Source organism: Poecile atricapillus, chromosome 14 (genome assembly GCF_030490865.1).
Source record: "Poecile atricapillus isolate bPoeAtr1 chromosome 14, bPoeAtr1.hap1, whole genome shotgun sequence".
Classification (NCBI taxonomy): Eukaryota; Metazoa; Chordata; class Aves; order Passeriformes; family Paridae; genus Poecile; species Poecile atricapillus.
The window spans coordinates 4,996,515-5,013,173 of record NC_081262.1 but is presented as its reverse complement, the minus strand read 5'-3'; the positions used below and the strand labels follow the sequence as shown (position 1 = coordinate 5,013,173).

Genomic DNA, 16,659 nt, shown 5'->3' with positions numbered 1-16,659 from the left:
CTAGTGTAAACTTTAAAATATATTTATCCTTTTAGAGATCTCTATTTCATGTTCCTCCTTTATTGCTGCAGTTCTCTGAATGGACTTGCCCATAATTCTCTGTACCCTACAACCCTTGGATGAGCATCTGGAGTTGCAATATGGGCATCAGAAGAAAATACAGCTGTGAACAGGATGGGCTGGAACATCTGAAAGTGTCTCAAATATTTTTGACAACATGTAGTGCTCCTGACACTGAATTTCTTTGCAAAGAGAAAGCAGTTGTACCTCCAAAGCACGAGGTGAGCCATCAAAATCATCCTGACTGATAACAAATCCATAAAAAAACCTCTCCCAGCAACTGCTCATTTGGGGAGTCAAAAGTCACTGGAAAGCATACTTATTTCAAAGACCATTTAGGACACAAAACTGCATCACTTATTTGAACAAAGCTGTATATATTTAAAAAAAAAAAAAAAAAAAATCAAGTTTCTGTGCCTTGAAATCTACTGACTTCTGCAAGCCTATTAACAACATAAGCCCTGTTATCAACCAACCAGCTGTATTCAGGAATGAAACACAAAACAGAGCCTATCTTGTTTTTAAATTAAAATAAATATCAGTTCCTGACGTTTTGATAGATTACAACATGTGCCCCAACTACCTTTTGAATACCTGCCAACAACATGCCAGTCACAACACACTCTCTGAAAGATAAAGAGAGGCATTAAAGCGTAAGTGGTTCTGAAGCAAACAAAAAGGCATGTGCAAACAAAATGTTTCTGGCTACCTGCATCAGAAGAGTCTTGCAAATTTTAACGTGCTGGTGGAAAAACCTGACCTTATAGTTTATTTAAAAGATGAGACCTTTACTTTAGACAACAGTAATCTTCAATAAATAATCAGCTCTAGCAGTGGTTAATTCCTGACAAAATGATAAAGAACTAGACTCGTACCATGCCAGGATGACTGATGGTATAAGCACTGATGAAACTAAATGAAGCCCCTTACACGTCTGCACTTCATTCCTTGTTGCTGGTGATGATTATGCAAGAGGGACGTGACAGTCCTTGTGTGTTTACTTTAGGGGACCTCAGATATTAAAAAAAAAAAAGGTAAAAAATATGAAAATAATCAAAAGCTATGAACTGTAATCAGAGGTTTGCTTGGTGGATACCTGGCAAAAGGTGTGCATAAGATTATTCTGCAGCACCTTGGATGTCTAGGTTCACAATAAATAAATAAATGCTAATTATTATTTAATGATGCACTGAACAGTGCATTTCATACTTTTGCTGAGGTCTAGATCAGAATGGAATAGGATGGGAAATGACAAAACACTTCAAGTGGGAAACACTTAACAGCAGGTTTTGCTCATCCTGGTCTTGGATATTAATAAGTGAGAGAATGTATGGCCCAAGTAATCCTCCAGTGCAGGGCATAAATATGAACCTCCTCTAAAACCACATGGCCAAAAATCTCCCATCTCTCATTGCCAGCATTCCCCTCCTTCAGCACTGGCTGTGCTGATAGCTAACACATTATTTGCTCATGAGCAGTTTCGTAGCCCTAGGATAACATGAATACAAAATTCACATCGTCATTTATAGAAAAACTACTTTTATCATTACAATGTAGCAGGCAGAGCTCATAGTCTCACATGCACATGGTTAATTTAGCTCTGTACTGCAACAAAATCTCTTTATGTGATCCAGTGAAGCCTCGTGTCTCTCTCTAGATTCACTGGGATGTTTAAAACCAGGAAAAACCAAGGAGATTTTCCCATCTGTGTAATTTTCCAAGCTTCGCATTTACATACAAAACAAGGAAGAAAACAGTTTCTAAGAAAGCATGAGAAATTTCAGCCCCTTTTTCTCTAGATCATTTTAACTAGCTCCATTATCACATCACATGAAAACCATCCCTGTGTTTTATTTTTACTGTGTTACAAGAAAATTAGGAGACTTTCATTAAAAAATAAAGCCACCGTGTGCCCTGGATTTTAGTAAAATCTCTCTAATGAGACCTCAAATACAGAAAATATGATCCATTATATTTCAAAATGGAAAATAGTCTAATCCCAGGAAAAACTGAATTAAATTGAAAAGGAAATACTAACAACTATATGGTCTAGCAAAACTGAAAGCATAGTTGCCATTAACTTCAGTTCATGTGCTATTCTTTGTCATGGCTTTGTTAGGAACTTGTTTGGATTTGAAATTTCTGAACCAGTAAAGGCACACTAAAGCATGTGCTCAAACACACCCAAAGGAAAACATTTATAAAATGTATAGTTTCCAAACCCCTCAAATAGCTATGGATTCTTTTTCTACCATTAATGTACAACATTACACCTACTTAGGTCAGTATTAGAGTGAATTTTTATTTTTGGATAGCTTGGAATTCTGATTTCTCCATGGGAAAAGAAAAAAGCTGGAAGCAGCACCCGATACCAGTCTGCCCTTCTTCTAACAAACTGTGGAAGGAAGACATGGAGCACAGTTTTGACCAGATGTGTGTCCTGGTACTAAGAGGTTCTACAGCAAAGACATCCTTGCTGGTGTCCCTCCCTCCATGCCCCAAACCCAGCAGAATCCTCCCATCAGTTCACTCATCACTACACCACCAGTGCACAAACACCATCAGTTCACTCATCACTACACCACCAGTGCACGAACACCATCAGTTCACTCATCACTACACCACCAGTGCACAAACAGAGCATCGCTCTCCTGTCCGGTCCTACACAAACCCACGGGGCTCAGACTCGGGGACTGCGGGGGATCTGTGCTCTGCCCACTGGCCGTGAGTCAGAGTGGGGAGCCAGTGTGAGTGCAGAGGGGAATTCATGCCCAAACCCCACCACGTTCTGTGAGTCTGAGCCCCGGGAACGCGGGAGGTGCAGATGGGACAGCCCGGAACAGAGCTGGGGTCAGGCATGCGGGGACAGCCACCCACAGCAGGGGGATCATGCACTTACCATTCGTGTAAGGGTTGACGGTCTTTTTATTTGTCATTACACGTGCTGTGGCATTATTTACCTAAGCACATAGAACAGGGGATTAGAAAGGGTTACGGGGAGGGCCCCTGTCACTATTAAACGCATGCATTATTACTGCTATTAGTCATGTGAAAATAAAATGCAATTTAATTTATAGAAGGCAACAGGTGCATAACAAAATCATACTATTTATAATTACATTTACTTTCATAACCATTTTAACTTACAAATCATTTCAATAAAGCAACGTCATATCATTTAAACTTTAATAAAAAGACATTAAAAGCAAATTAAAAGGTACTGCATAATTTAAGACTTAAGAGCATGCTTGTATTCCATGATAACACTGATACAATAAATACTCAAAACAGAAAAAAAAAAGAAAAAAAGATTATATGAAGGAACATGCAGTGGAGTAGAAAGGAAAGAGACAAGGTACAAGGAAACAAAGAAAATGTCAAAAAAGGGACAAACGAATTTTAGCAGTGTGCAACATAACCCTTTAGAAGAGAAGTACCATTGGAAAAGCAACATCTAGCATTCAACACTTGGAACAAGAGCCTTTTTCATTGCAAGAATTAACAAAATCATTCAAGCTTTAAAATCACAGCTAACAAAAGGATAAAAAGAGGGTGCATTATTTAACACAATATGGAGTTAACAATCTGAGTAAGATGTGCACGAAGTCATATCCTCAATCCAATCAGTGCCTCCCAGGCTTGCTTAAAACGTACACTCAATTACAGGCGTACCAATATATAGAAAAAAATGTAGCATCAAGAAAACTTAATACAACAAGTCAAAAAAATCCACGTGGTATATCAGCGCTAAATACGTGAAACGGCAGATGGACTTCTCCACTTACCATTCAGCACCATCGCCAGCATGGGTATGTATACAGTTACCATGGTTACTGAGAGTTTGGTGAGGGCCCTAAGCGCTACCGTCGAGGGGGGAAAATGAAAAGGCAAAATATGCAACATCTTACTCAAAAGACGACAGCATTTTCAATTGGTAATTCTTTTTTTTTTTTTTTTTTTTTTTTTTAATTTTTTCTTTTTTTGTTTTGTTTTTAATTCTAACAAATACGACTGAGGCAGTGTTGAAGGGGATCCAGTGGCATGGCAAACATGGGTGGTGGTTTTTGGAGAGGGGGATGGCTCAGGCCACCCAGTCAAAAGAGCATCGTGGCTTCCTTAAAATTAAATGGGAGAATTGCTCGGTCTCTAGTCTGGCTTTGTTTCTTGTGCATCTTTTGGATGCTTCTTCCCCAATCAGAATTTTTTTGAAAGCCACTGTGGATCCCACATCAACCCTGCAGCAAAAAAAAAACCAAAAAAAAAACCAAAAAAAAACAAAAAAAAAAAGGAAAAAAATAAAGAAAATAACAAAAAAAAAGAAAATAAAAAAACAACCTTTTGTTTGTTTTTGTTTTGTCTGTCACACTTTTTTTTTGTTGTTGTTCTCAATTTTTCTAATTTTTTTTTTGTTGGCTGGTTTTTGGAATCTACTGCACCCATTGATTTACAAAACATCCAAAATAATAACTTCAAAATATTAAAGCTTTTTCTTTTTTTTAAATAGGTCATCCACCTTTCAGCAATAATGATAATAATAATAATAATAATTACAAAAGAAATAATAATAAAAAACCCAAGTAAGGCCAGATTCTCTCTCTTTATATATAAATATATATATAAACAATGGGAAGGGGAAAGGGGAGCACACAGAAGACACCAATGATGCATCTGAAACAACAAATGAGAGTGAAGCAGACATTTATAAAAAAGATGAAAAGGAAAATATTTTGAACATGCACCTCGATTTTACGGCCCTCTACCACGGTGCCGTGTAATTTCTCCCTCGCCCTGTCCGCATCAGCACTATTTTCGAAAGTTACGAAACCAAATCCCTGCATGCAGGAGGGAGAAGGGGGGAAAACAACATGCACATTATTATTTCAGTCAATGACCACTTCTTTGCTTATGTTCTCTCTCTTTAATTTAATATTTTCTTGTCCTCGCTTCATTTCTGTAACATGCAAATTAGAAAAATTATAATTGTATTGAGATGTGCAATAAATAAGCAACAAATGTGAACAAATTTTTTTTTCCTGTCATCAGTTAGAAAATACCCTCTGAGAAAGTCAAAGAATGATACCAAAAATACCTTTCTACATGTCACTACAGAGGAAAATAAATCTAACAATAAGAAAATGAAATTAAAATAAATTACAGTGTTTTCACATAGAAAAAAATGAACTAATGAGAAAAGAAAATGAACCACATTTTAAAGACATGCAGATATCTCAACAAAATAAAAAACATGTGCACAAAATTCAACACTGAATGTCAATATACTCTAAACATTGCCTACTTAGTCATGCTGTTGTGATCATAAGAAACACTGTTCCCATGCAACACTAGGGTAACTTAAACTTTTGTCAAACTATACAGCCTTTACTTATTTTTTTATAAAAGGAAAAAAGAAAAAAAAAGAAAACCACCAACAAAACAAAAGTACTTTCAGAACAAAGTATAAACTTTCTTGTATTAACAGATCAAAGAAAATCACATGATGTGAATAGAAAAAAAACTCTGATAAAAGAAGAAAAATGCAAACGTTTTGAATAAGTTTAACTGCTTCATTTACTTGTTCTGCATATTATTTTCCACATATAGAACATGCAACTGGTAAAACTCCAGAACCCCACGTTAGTGGGATAAATCTGAAACTCTGCTTATGATAAACGCCCTCCTTTATAATACTAGGCTGAAACAAACATTGCAAATGCTACTAAAATGCCTTTTACACCCTAAGTCAAATTAAACACTGTTTTAAATGGCAAATATTTTGGAAAAATCTGACAGTGGAGAACATTTTAGTAACATACACCAACCCTTTGAAGTATTTCTTGCATTAGCACTACAATGCCTTTGCATGCCTCCCAAAGTTATCCAAAGAAACCTCCTCTACATCCCGAGCTTTCACACCAAGAGCCACTTGCAAGTCGCACGTGGTGCTCTGCACACAGGCAGTGCTCACAGAGATTAAGTGCTACTAAAACTGGGTTTTTTTTATTCCTATTTTAGCCTGGACTCTGTTCTGCTCCTGAGCAATCAGCCACTCACCACAGCTCCTCATCTCCCTTTGCTGAGTTTTGTCAATGTTCACCCATTTCCTCTCTGCAGGGCTGTCTATTAGACAAAGTGACTGGTTTCAAAAAATAAAAAGAGGGGGGGAAATAATAATAAAAAAAAAGGGAAGACATTTCTACATTCATTTACACAAAGGGGAGACCAAATATCAAACTAAGGCAAAACTGACACCAAGGTGTGAGAAAAAGAATGGGTATGGACTACAGAACTAATTGATCAACCATCAACTGAAAAAGTGGAGTAACTCTCAGGATAATTCCCCGGGTTATTTGGGTTATTTCACCCACTCAAAGAACTCAGTAGTTATTTATTCCCATTTATAATGCAAGAAGTGACATTTATGTACAGCAGTGGTCTCTGTTTCGTGCTCTCCAAAGCAGTTTAAGCACAGCTACTCTTTTTTCCCTGTATAAATCCAGCCCGAAGCCTGAGCTCCGCAGGGCTCTGTCAGCAGCTGCAGCTCCAGCTCAAGCCATGCTCACAGCACCTGATTCCACACATTTTCTCCACACCACTCTCCACGATTTTAGCACAAGGCCACGACCTCACTTGCCACGAGACACTGAGGATGTAACTCTTTTTCCCAAAGCACCAGGAATGGTGAGAGAAAGTAAATCCCCCTCCTCTGCATTAATATCCATGGTTTAGATCCCTGTACAGGCTTTTCTATTACCTAAACCCATCCTCAACTTTAAACCTCTATTTCTTCTACAGCTGTTTCTTCCCATCTTGTTAAAGATCTATTAAAAAACCTCCGAATTCAAGATGCCAAAAAGAAAATTTCCCAGCAGAAAACATCACTGGATCCATGGATCTAAGCAGAGTAGAACCATTCAGAGTATTCCATTCAGTAGCAGAAATTCCCCCAATTCTGTTTCTTCCTATTCTCTTGTCTGACCTATTGTCCCTTCTTGGAATTGCAAATATTTGGTGGGAGTTTAGTCAGAATTTTCTGTCACTCTCCTAAGCTCACAGTGCTACCAGTAAATTTTTGTTCAAACAGCTAAAGAGAAAGATAAAAACCCAATTATACTAAAAATTGAGAAAAACATACAAAATGGAGCCACAAGCCAAGATAAGACAGGAACTTCAAAGATTCTGAAAATAATAATCATTGTAATTTTTTAATTTCTTATATTGTACTTATCTCATAATCAACACTACTTAACTTAAGCTCTTACTATTTATGCAAATCTTTAACTTTACCTGGCTGACAGAGAAACTCAAGAACAAAACACAGATTCACCCATCACACATTCAAATACCTACACAAACACATTAACATCAATTTAATATGCAGCTGAGTTAACAGCTGCATTCTATTAACTGGTAATGCAAATATATGCATTCAATTTTTAAAATCTGTCAAGTGATTTAATAATAGCAAAGTTCGTATGTGAGAAGCTTCTGACTTAATTTGGGAGGCACTTTGGAGTTCTCCTTATTTGAAGAAATAGGAGTTAATGTAATATACACTAGATACACATTAATACAGACACACACAAACAGATTTCTGAATGTATATATAGAGCTGTCTAGAGCGTTGATTTATAACTAATAGAAAATGGTCAAAAATTCAAAAGTCATTGCTGTATATTTTAGCCAAGCTTTCTTCATTATTATTATACATTCAAACAAGCAGAAATTTGTAGTGTGAAACTTTCATTGTTTTAGGGTTTTCTTTTATGGAAGGGCTCCATTCTGCAACACGATTTTATACTTTACAGTGGTGTTCTGATGTTATGTTTTTTGAATATGCAATTCCATTTTTTTTAACTATTATGGCATGAGAATGAGATTACTTCTGTTTGGGGTTTTTTTTGCAACAATTGTTTAAAACATTAACTATTAGAATAAAAAGAAAGGAAAAGAAACACAAAGAAAAACATATTCTAGCAATTCTTATGCCAAACTGCAGCTAGAAACAAATTTGAATTCTGATCCTGCAAACTTTGTTACCTGTACTCAGTCTGAAACCACTTAGTAGTCCTTTCAGTTTCAGTGGGATTTTATGAAAACATAGATAAGCACTGCCAGGAATGGGACTTTAATCTGGTGCATCTTAATTCCTACAGAATGGACACGAAATGATCAGATTAAAAAAAAAAAAAAAAAGAAAAAAAAAAGAAAAAGAAAGAACAGAAAAAAGATGTCCCTCTCATTCCTAATATTTCTTTTCCCTTAACTTTCTAATTAACTGAGAGAATCTGAAGGTACTTCTACAAATAGAAATATGCAGTAACTCTGAGCAAGGTGAGAAGCACAGCCCTGCCCTGGAGACAGCTGTGCTGCAGCCCTGGAGGTGCAGGAGCGTTTAGTGACAACAGTCTGACCTGACCAAGTGTGTGAGCGAGGCAGGGATGGCACAAACCCAAATATTTTCCTCCTGAAATCCTTTCTAGGATCTTCAGCACAAGGCACTGGGATGTTTTCACGCTGCAAAGCTCAGTTTGGAACCACCTCCTTCTGCCATCCCCAGAAGTTTAACAAAACCCTACACTCATGCAGCCCAGTGCAGGTGGGGAGCTTAAAGTGCCCACCTGGGGAAGATTTAGTGGCTTTTGAGCTTAAACTTTAAAGGCTTTTTTAGTTTAAACTGCTCCCACATGTGCTCAGCTCCACAGCAGAGGGGGATGGCTCTGAAGTTGATGGGATTATGCAGCAGGTCTGGGCAATCCATGTCTTTTGCAAACATTATTGAACAGCCATAATTTAACAATAAGAAATTTATAATAGTAGGACATTCTAAGCCACCAAATTCCATCCATTTTAGTTGTTTACAGAAAAAGTGATGAATGTTCCAACTGAGTTTAGACTGGCAGGCAAGGGGACTAATTAATGTCTGAACAATAAACCAGGAGATTTCAGCTGTTCCATTTAGATTTTTTTAACAAAAAAGTGAAGACTTTCATTTCAGAAAATAAATATTAACAGAATTAAAATAGATCTGATTTAAGATAGATTTCTGATATATATGATTCTTAAAATATGACAGCTTACAATAAGTCTAGGACAGGGATCACAGTCCATCGCTAATAATAAATGATATATGAGTTACAGGAAGATTGAAACATTAGTGAATAAACTTTTTAGTGTGTCTGACATGGCAAGAAAAGGAAAAAAGATATGCATATGACAGACATAAACCCCTATAATGCAGCTGATATCACAGGTGAACACACTGGGCTACAGTTTTGCAGCAGCTCACGCTGATGCAGTCCTGGCCACTCTATCCTGCTTTATTTCATAAATACTGAATAAATTGAAGTATGCATTCAAGGCAAAGTAATTTTGGAAAAAAAATATTACAAGTTTATAGTACAATATGAAATATTTTAATAAAATAAATACTGAAATAGATTGTTTTCAAAGGGTTGGTGTACTAAGGCTTTAACTAAAGAGGAAAACATCTGCACTTAATCTGGAACAATCACATATTTTCTCAGCTAATTTCTAAAGAGGATAGTTATTAGGTATCAGTATCATCTTGCTTTTCAATAAAGGAAAAAAATACCTGTACCAGTACAAACCTGCCTATAAATGTCTTTAACTATGGACTCATCTTATAAAATAAATGAAATAATTACCCTTGAAGAATAAGGACAGTGAAAATCAACATTCCCATATAACAGATGACAGTTTGGAGTAGTTAAAATTACCCCCTTTAAAAGATATGAGTCCAATGATTTTCATACTGCTTAGAAAACTGACTGACAGCTCAGAAGATGTTTTCACTAACATAAAATTTCAGACATTATTTTGTCACAGCAGTGCAGTTGTTTCCTTTTACTCATACATTTTAAACAAAACAAAAAATTCCACAGGTGAATTAAACTGCTTACCTTTGAGCCTCGCTCATTAAAAATAATTTCAACATCTAAGATTTTACCAAATTGCTGCAAAGAAACAGAAAAAGTTACATGAAAATAAAATAACTTCAACCCTTCTATCATATGCAGTACAAATGTTTGTTTCAGGAAATGGTGCAATGCTTTAAAAATGTTAAACAACATAAAACCAAATATTGTCAAACACAGAAAAAGACAACACTAAAAGGAGTCAGATCAATATTATTTCTAAATTGTGTGCATCATTATACTCATTACAATCATGCCACAGAGGAACTTGAAGGTCAGTGAAGCACCTGACAGCACAGTGAAGTAAAAGTCCCAAATTTCTGCATTTTCCAGAAGAGGTGAAGGAGTTTGGTTTCTTCTGCATTACAGGAATAAGATGAAACCAGGTGGGAGTTCTGATGCTGCCTTCAGGGACTGAGAATTTCCTTCCACCCTTGCTGAAAAGGGCAACCATTATCCCCTAAGAAGTTTTGTTTTACTGGAGCATAACTAGAAATGGAAAACTAGAAGGATACTCTGGATATCTATATATATATCTATATATATCTATATATATCTATATATATATATTAGAAGGATTTTATTAGAAGGATTTTGGGGGGGATTTTTTCTCCTACTGTGTTAGGTAGGACATGATGCAGACCTGCCATATTTCATATGAAATATTTCAACTCAAACATGCAGAAATTTCATTTTTTTATCATTTCAGAAGCTAAAAGTTTTCTGTTACATTCTGGAAGTCAGCTGGAAACTCCAGCCATTCTCCAGTGTCATTCTTTTGAGACCTAAGACTTAGAAATAATAAAAAGAAATGTGTTCATTAATTTATAAATTACTACAATACCTACCAAAAAAAAAAAATCATCCCTTCATTTAATGTTTTTTCAAACAAAACCTATTTTAAGTGGTTTGTTTAGTTTAAATAAATTAGCATATTTTTTCTCTGGAGGGTTAATTATTCTGCCTTCTGCTATTCTGCTGATGAGCTGGGAGCTGTGTTCAGGGGAGGAAACTTGTACCAAGTCAGCTCCAGCAGAACAGTCACTCATTTCCCAGTACTGCACCAGGATTCTTTTCCCAGTGACTGTTTCCTTCAGAGAAATAAATACTGAGGAACACCATCTTTTGACTCACACACAAACAGATTAGAAGAACTTAAAAATCTGAGCTGAACATGAAAGATGGAAAGAAGAACAGAGCCACGAGGCACTTGGGGCTGCCCTGAATAACCAGCTGTAATGCAGGAGAGAGTTTGGTTTAGTGAGGCAGAATAAAGACACTGAGAGCAGCATAAATACTTCAGAGTCAGGACTTGGGTTCTAATAGATGTTTTTTTATATAATAGATGATTTTTAAAATCTATTTCTAGATTAGGTTTAGTGGCATTTCAAACAAACTTCAGGGAGTAGAAACCCAGTCTAAGCTCTCTTGTTTATAATCCTATTAATGAAGGCATGTCCAGAGCCTGTGTGAAACACTGGGGATGTGCTCGAAGGCAACTGTGGCCTGGGGGAAAAGCACAAACTGAGAGATTTCCAGAAAAAACATTGACAAAAACCTTCAAAGCTTACAGACCTACAAAACCTGCGGAGATGGGTGAGGATTCCCGTGTCTGAACTTTGTGCTGAAATTCAGCCCGTGCCTTCCTTTTGGGTGCCTCACTCAGGAGGTCAGGCACTGACTGTTTAACATCATCCTCCAAAATCAATAAATGCAGGCAGATAAATCTAGATGTGTGCAGCAGCAATATGTAGGCATTTAAACCAACACAGGCAGCTTTTTGTGAGTGTAGTACAAAGCACCCAAGTGCATCACATCCAGCAAAATCGGTGTGATTTCTTTTCCTAGTTGTGACTGGCAAATCAGATGTTTGATTATACATAGATTAAAGGGGAATATTTTGGGAAAATGGTTGAACAGCCTCAGTCAGAGCTACAGCCCTCAAAGCTGGCTATAATACAAAATACCTATTGCAGTGCAAATGTAAAAAAAAAAAAAAAAAAAGCAGAAATAAACAATGAGAACTTACACCAAACATTTGTCTAAGATCTGGATCCCGGAATCTGAATGGTATATTTGAGACGTGGAGCCGTTTTGGCTGTGATTTGTTTTCTGTGTTTTCAGAAGATTGTGTCTGTTGCTGGCCATCGGTCTGTGCTGCATCATCTGTCTGCTAGAAGGGTAAAGAAAAATAAAGCACACTGTAAGTATTTCTAGCATTTTTAATACAAGGGGGTGGGCTTAAATTCTCAAAAAAAACCCCAAAAAAACCAAAACAAACAAACTAAAAAGCAGTTAAGTTTCCTCCAAAGCAGTGAGGAATACCAGAAGTTTAAATTCATGAAAATCAAATCCATTTCTGTATCCGTCTCAACAGCATACATTTTCAGTGAAACATGCAACTGGAGAATAAGTAGATTATTATTTGTAGATTTGCTTAGCTATTCCTAATTAAAGAATGAGTATGTCTCCCTATAAGACTGTAGAAGCTCCTTTAAGCTCTTGTATGTTGGCCAAGGTAAGGAAGTGAATCTGCACTCCAAGTGCTGCCTGCTCACAGAGCAAGGCAGACACTCTGGAATCAGATTAGTGCTTTCATTCAGAGGCCACAGGGATTCTCCAGAGCAGGCAGGTCTCACATCTCATCCTCTCTGCTGTTTCACAAGCAGTGCTGATGGGCACTGGAGGGTCATTCTGTCCAGATAAATTGTGGTCATTACGGAAAAGGCCTTGAGTTGTGCGAGGGAACAGAGGTTTAATCAGTGCTGAAGGTTGCCTGACAGAAGTGTGAGACCCAGAAACAAAGTTTTACAGATTGTTGTCCTGGCCAAAATGAGGTTATGTCGTGGTACTTCTTACAGGGACAGCGTTCCCTGGTTTTGAAACTCTGGTTTAAAACTTAAGGACATTGCCATGTGGTATGATTTAACAAATTATAAATCCACAGTGAGATGAGGAAAAGAACATAAAATGTCGTTCATCCAAAAAGTAAAATTAACCAGTGCTGGTCCATCAGTATGTTATAGAAATTACTCATCTCTGTACTTTAATTATATCCTACACTGCCTAATTAATTGCTGCTTGTACAGCACACAGTCATTAGACAAGGTTCTGCATGGGTATGCTAAAACAGCACAGTCACAATTGTTTGCATGGGCAGAGGGGTTTGGAGGAGTAGAAGGGGAAAGAAAACAGCTGAATGAAAACCTACAAGGATGACCTGACAGCCATCACTCCCTTTGCTCTGTCTTTCCTCTTCTGACAACGCTCTTTTCCTAAGTATTCATCCTTCTCTGGTGTGCTAATGTTACATTCAGTTTGTCTTTCTGATTTTTTTCATTTCAACAACAAAAAGAAGAAATTGCCCATTTCTTGCTAATATGAAATTTCTTTTAGGAGACGACAGTTTAAGCAACATAAAAATGGTTAAATAAAACAAACCTTACCACACAGTTTTAGTACCAACAAGCCTGTTGAAGAGGAAGCGAAAGAACTCAAACAAAACACATCATTTACATCAGCAATAACTACATATAAATTGAATTCTAGCAACAATATCCTCCCTAGGGAATATAAATGTTCTCAAATTAAAAGTACTAACATCTATATTGCCTATACTTCTGTTCTTAGAACACTCTATAAACAAAGGTCCTCATTTCTGCAGCAGCATCAGTGCATCCGTAGCATCTCTGATATTTCACAGGATACAATAAGACTCACACAAATACAAACTTTTGTGTGCACTGAAGAAAAATTTACAAGTGATCCAAACAAATAATGGGATCAGATCAAGTATAAACCTAAAACTGAGTCAGTGCCATCACATCTCTTCATCTGCTACTCCCTGAACTCACAGGCCCACAAAGTAAATAATTTATCCTTATGAATATTTAGTGTTTTAAATAGAAAATATGGTACATAGCTGTCAAGAGACAAAAATGTTCCATGCTAATCTATTGTTATCTAAAATCAACTCAAAAATTCAAAACTTAGATTTTGAGGTATCTGTTTCACCCAGAGACACCACAAGGATTTTCTACCTTCAGGTATAAAAGGAGAGAAATACAAAAGAAATTTGGTCTGTGAGAGCAGTTGGGGGACAACAGACTGGAAATTTGAAATACAACACTCCAGAAGAATTTGAGGTCAATTAGGTTAATCTGAAGAGAACTAAAGAATCCTGAAGGTGCTGTTAAGCTTCAAGAAGAGAGGGTGCCCCAGGAAGGAATTATATAATCAGCATCCTGTATAAATGTAAATGGGAAAGAGCAATCTTTGTTCATTTTATTCACAGAAATGAGGAGTAGAAGGGCTGAACTGTGCACCACGAACATCCAAAAACTCTGGGAGCAATTGCCCTACTGAGCAGCTGAACAGATTATGGTCAACAACATCCAGTGAGGTTTCTGAAGGTGGTGTTAAAGCAGAGCTACAAATTATGGGTGAAGAGGATAAATCCAGGTTCTGTTGGTACCAACCAACTTTGGTTGGTTTCACCGCTTTTTAAAGTCATTTTTATTTGAAGAAGCTTCAAATTTACACTCTCAGCACAGAATGTCTCAGAGTCTGGGCAGCAAGGACTGAAAACCAGGAACTTGAGCAAGTCACTGTCATCAACAATTCATAACTGTCCATGACCCTCGAGATCCCCGGGGCAGAATTAACGGGGCTAAACCATTTAGAACATATTAAAAGGCTTGGCAGTGTAACAGGCTCTTTACAAAGCACATTATCATCCAGAAATCCACTGTGTGCCTGGGAGATCTGGACAAGGATAACCACAAATTGAAATTGGAATGTGAAGATTATGCAAAAACTTTCAAGTAACACCAAGGAGGTAAAACACACAGGGGACAGAGGACAGGCTGGGTTTTGAAAAATCCCAGCCAGGCAACTTTCAGAGCTCTGTGGACTCACAGAACCAGAATGTAATTTACCTCACACATACATAATGCATTTCAGGAGAATACCTGCACTGCTACAGGACCTGAAGAGTGGTGTTTGAAAGTCCTTTAAAAATTAATTGATGTTAGGATGTGGCATTATCCTTCCTCCAGCCCTGCATACAATCAGGCTGCTTCTGGCCCCTATTCCACCACATAGTTACAATTATAAAATATTAAAGATTCTTAATATATGATAGTCTTAAAACTTATAATGAAAGTTATAAATACAGAATGTAGAAATAGAAGATCAAATTCTCACTCACAGCAAAACAAATTGAGGTGAGCTCCCTTTATTTCAGTGAGCCACTGAAGGCTTACATATTAAAATAAATTAGATTTGAAATATTCTTACAGGTAAGAAAACCCATATCAAAGAGGGCATTTCAGAAAAATATTTCTTGTTTTTATAAGAGATAATTTCAGTATAAACATTTGGTATCCTTTTAAACCAAATTCATCATCAGGAGAGTTAATATCTACTGTTTCATAAAGAAATTCTTTACCTTTAGCAATTTTTTTTTACTTTTTGTTCCCTTAACTCAGTTCTAGAAACAGAAAGCTTCTACTCTGTAAAAGACTTCACTCAAGATCTTAAGGACTTCACACTGAAGTAAAATTGTTCAAGTAATTTTTCTGGTTTCCCTTGCTAGCTTTTCCCTGAGAATTTAAGAAACAAAAATTATACAAGTACAGAAAACCACTAAACCAAGTATTTTCTTGGATAAAATAAATTTGACGATTTTTTATTTGGAAAAAATATTAACTCCATCCCACACACAGCTCTTTCTTTAAGGCCATTTTAATCCAAATTTGCATCAATTTTCACTCAAAACCACATTCAAAAACCTTCAGGCAGCCTCTAATGCAGCCCCATTTCCCAGCTGACTCCTGACTGGACACTGGAGTCTCATCTCCCACCTGCAGCACTTGTGGCAAAGACACCACACAATAAAGAAAACAAGAAAACACAATAAAACAATGGGCAGTGAACCTGAGATCAGAGAGAGCTTTGTGCACTTTGCTTGGGTAAAAAATCCCCATTCTGTTCTCCTTCACACAAATTGTCTGTGTCCCCTTCCATCCATCACTGCAGCCAGCCAGCCCTGGAATGTTTCTTACCCTGGAACTGTGTTTTACTTCCCCTCCATTCTTTTTCACTAATATCTTTCATTTCCTGCAAAACAGAGATGGTGTGCACAGGATCTATCACCCTCAAATCCTGTTTCCAGCACAAAGAAATGCAGTCCCAGAAGAGCTGTTTGCACACCACTGAGTGAATGCTGTTCCCAATCCCAGCCCTTAAAGACTGAATGGAACAGAGACCGTAGGAATGCCTGAAATGGAACTAAACCTTTTATCTCTTTCTGGACAAAGTGAAAATAAGTAGTATTGGAACATGAGGAAGCTTTTCCAAGTCCTGATCATTCTGCTATAATCTGTAAAGAAACACAAATCTGTTGCATAGCTTTTAAACCCACACCAAGTCTAGAGGAAGAACAGCCTAATTCTAGCAGGAATAACCTCTAAAATATTTACAGGGTGAAAAGAAAGAGGGGAAAAAAAGTACAGGAGATTATTTTTTTAACATATGATGAATGGTAAATTAGGTGCTGAGTATCTCATGTATACATGCCAGCATAGGGTAAAGCTCCTCAGAATTTTAAATTTAGCAAAAAAGAAAGCACCCTTTGAATTTTTTAATAAATGCTCCAAACAGC

The 16,659-nt window shown here is 37.0% G+C and overlaps 1 protein-coding gene across 11 annotated transcripts in view; it reads right to left on the bottom strand.

Annotated features, from left to right (window-relative positions):
- The window catches only part of RBFOX1 (RNA binding fox-1 homolog 1), a 788,876-nt gene that overhangs the window by 80,797 nt on the left and 691,420 nt on the right, over window positions 1-16,659 (bottom strand). For all 11 annotated transcript variants that reach the window (XM_058849299.1, XM_058849301.1, XM_058849302.1 and 8 more), the window contains 4 exons: window positions 12,025-12,168; window positions 9,981-10,034; window positions 4,800-4,892; window positions 2,960-3,020 (listed from right to left, as the gene is read on the bottom strand). In XM_058849299.1, coding sequence (XP_058705282.1) covers window positions 2,960-3,020; window positions 4,800-4,892; window positions 9,981-10,034; window positions 12,025-12,168 — 352 coding nt within the window. The remainder of the gene's footprint in view (window positions 1-2,959; window positions 3,021-4,799; window positions 4,893-9,980; window positions 10,035-12,024; window positions 12,169-16,659) is intronic.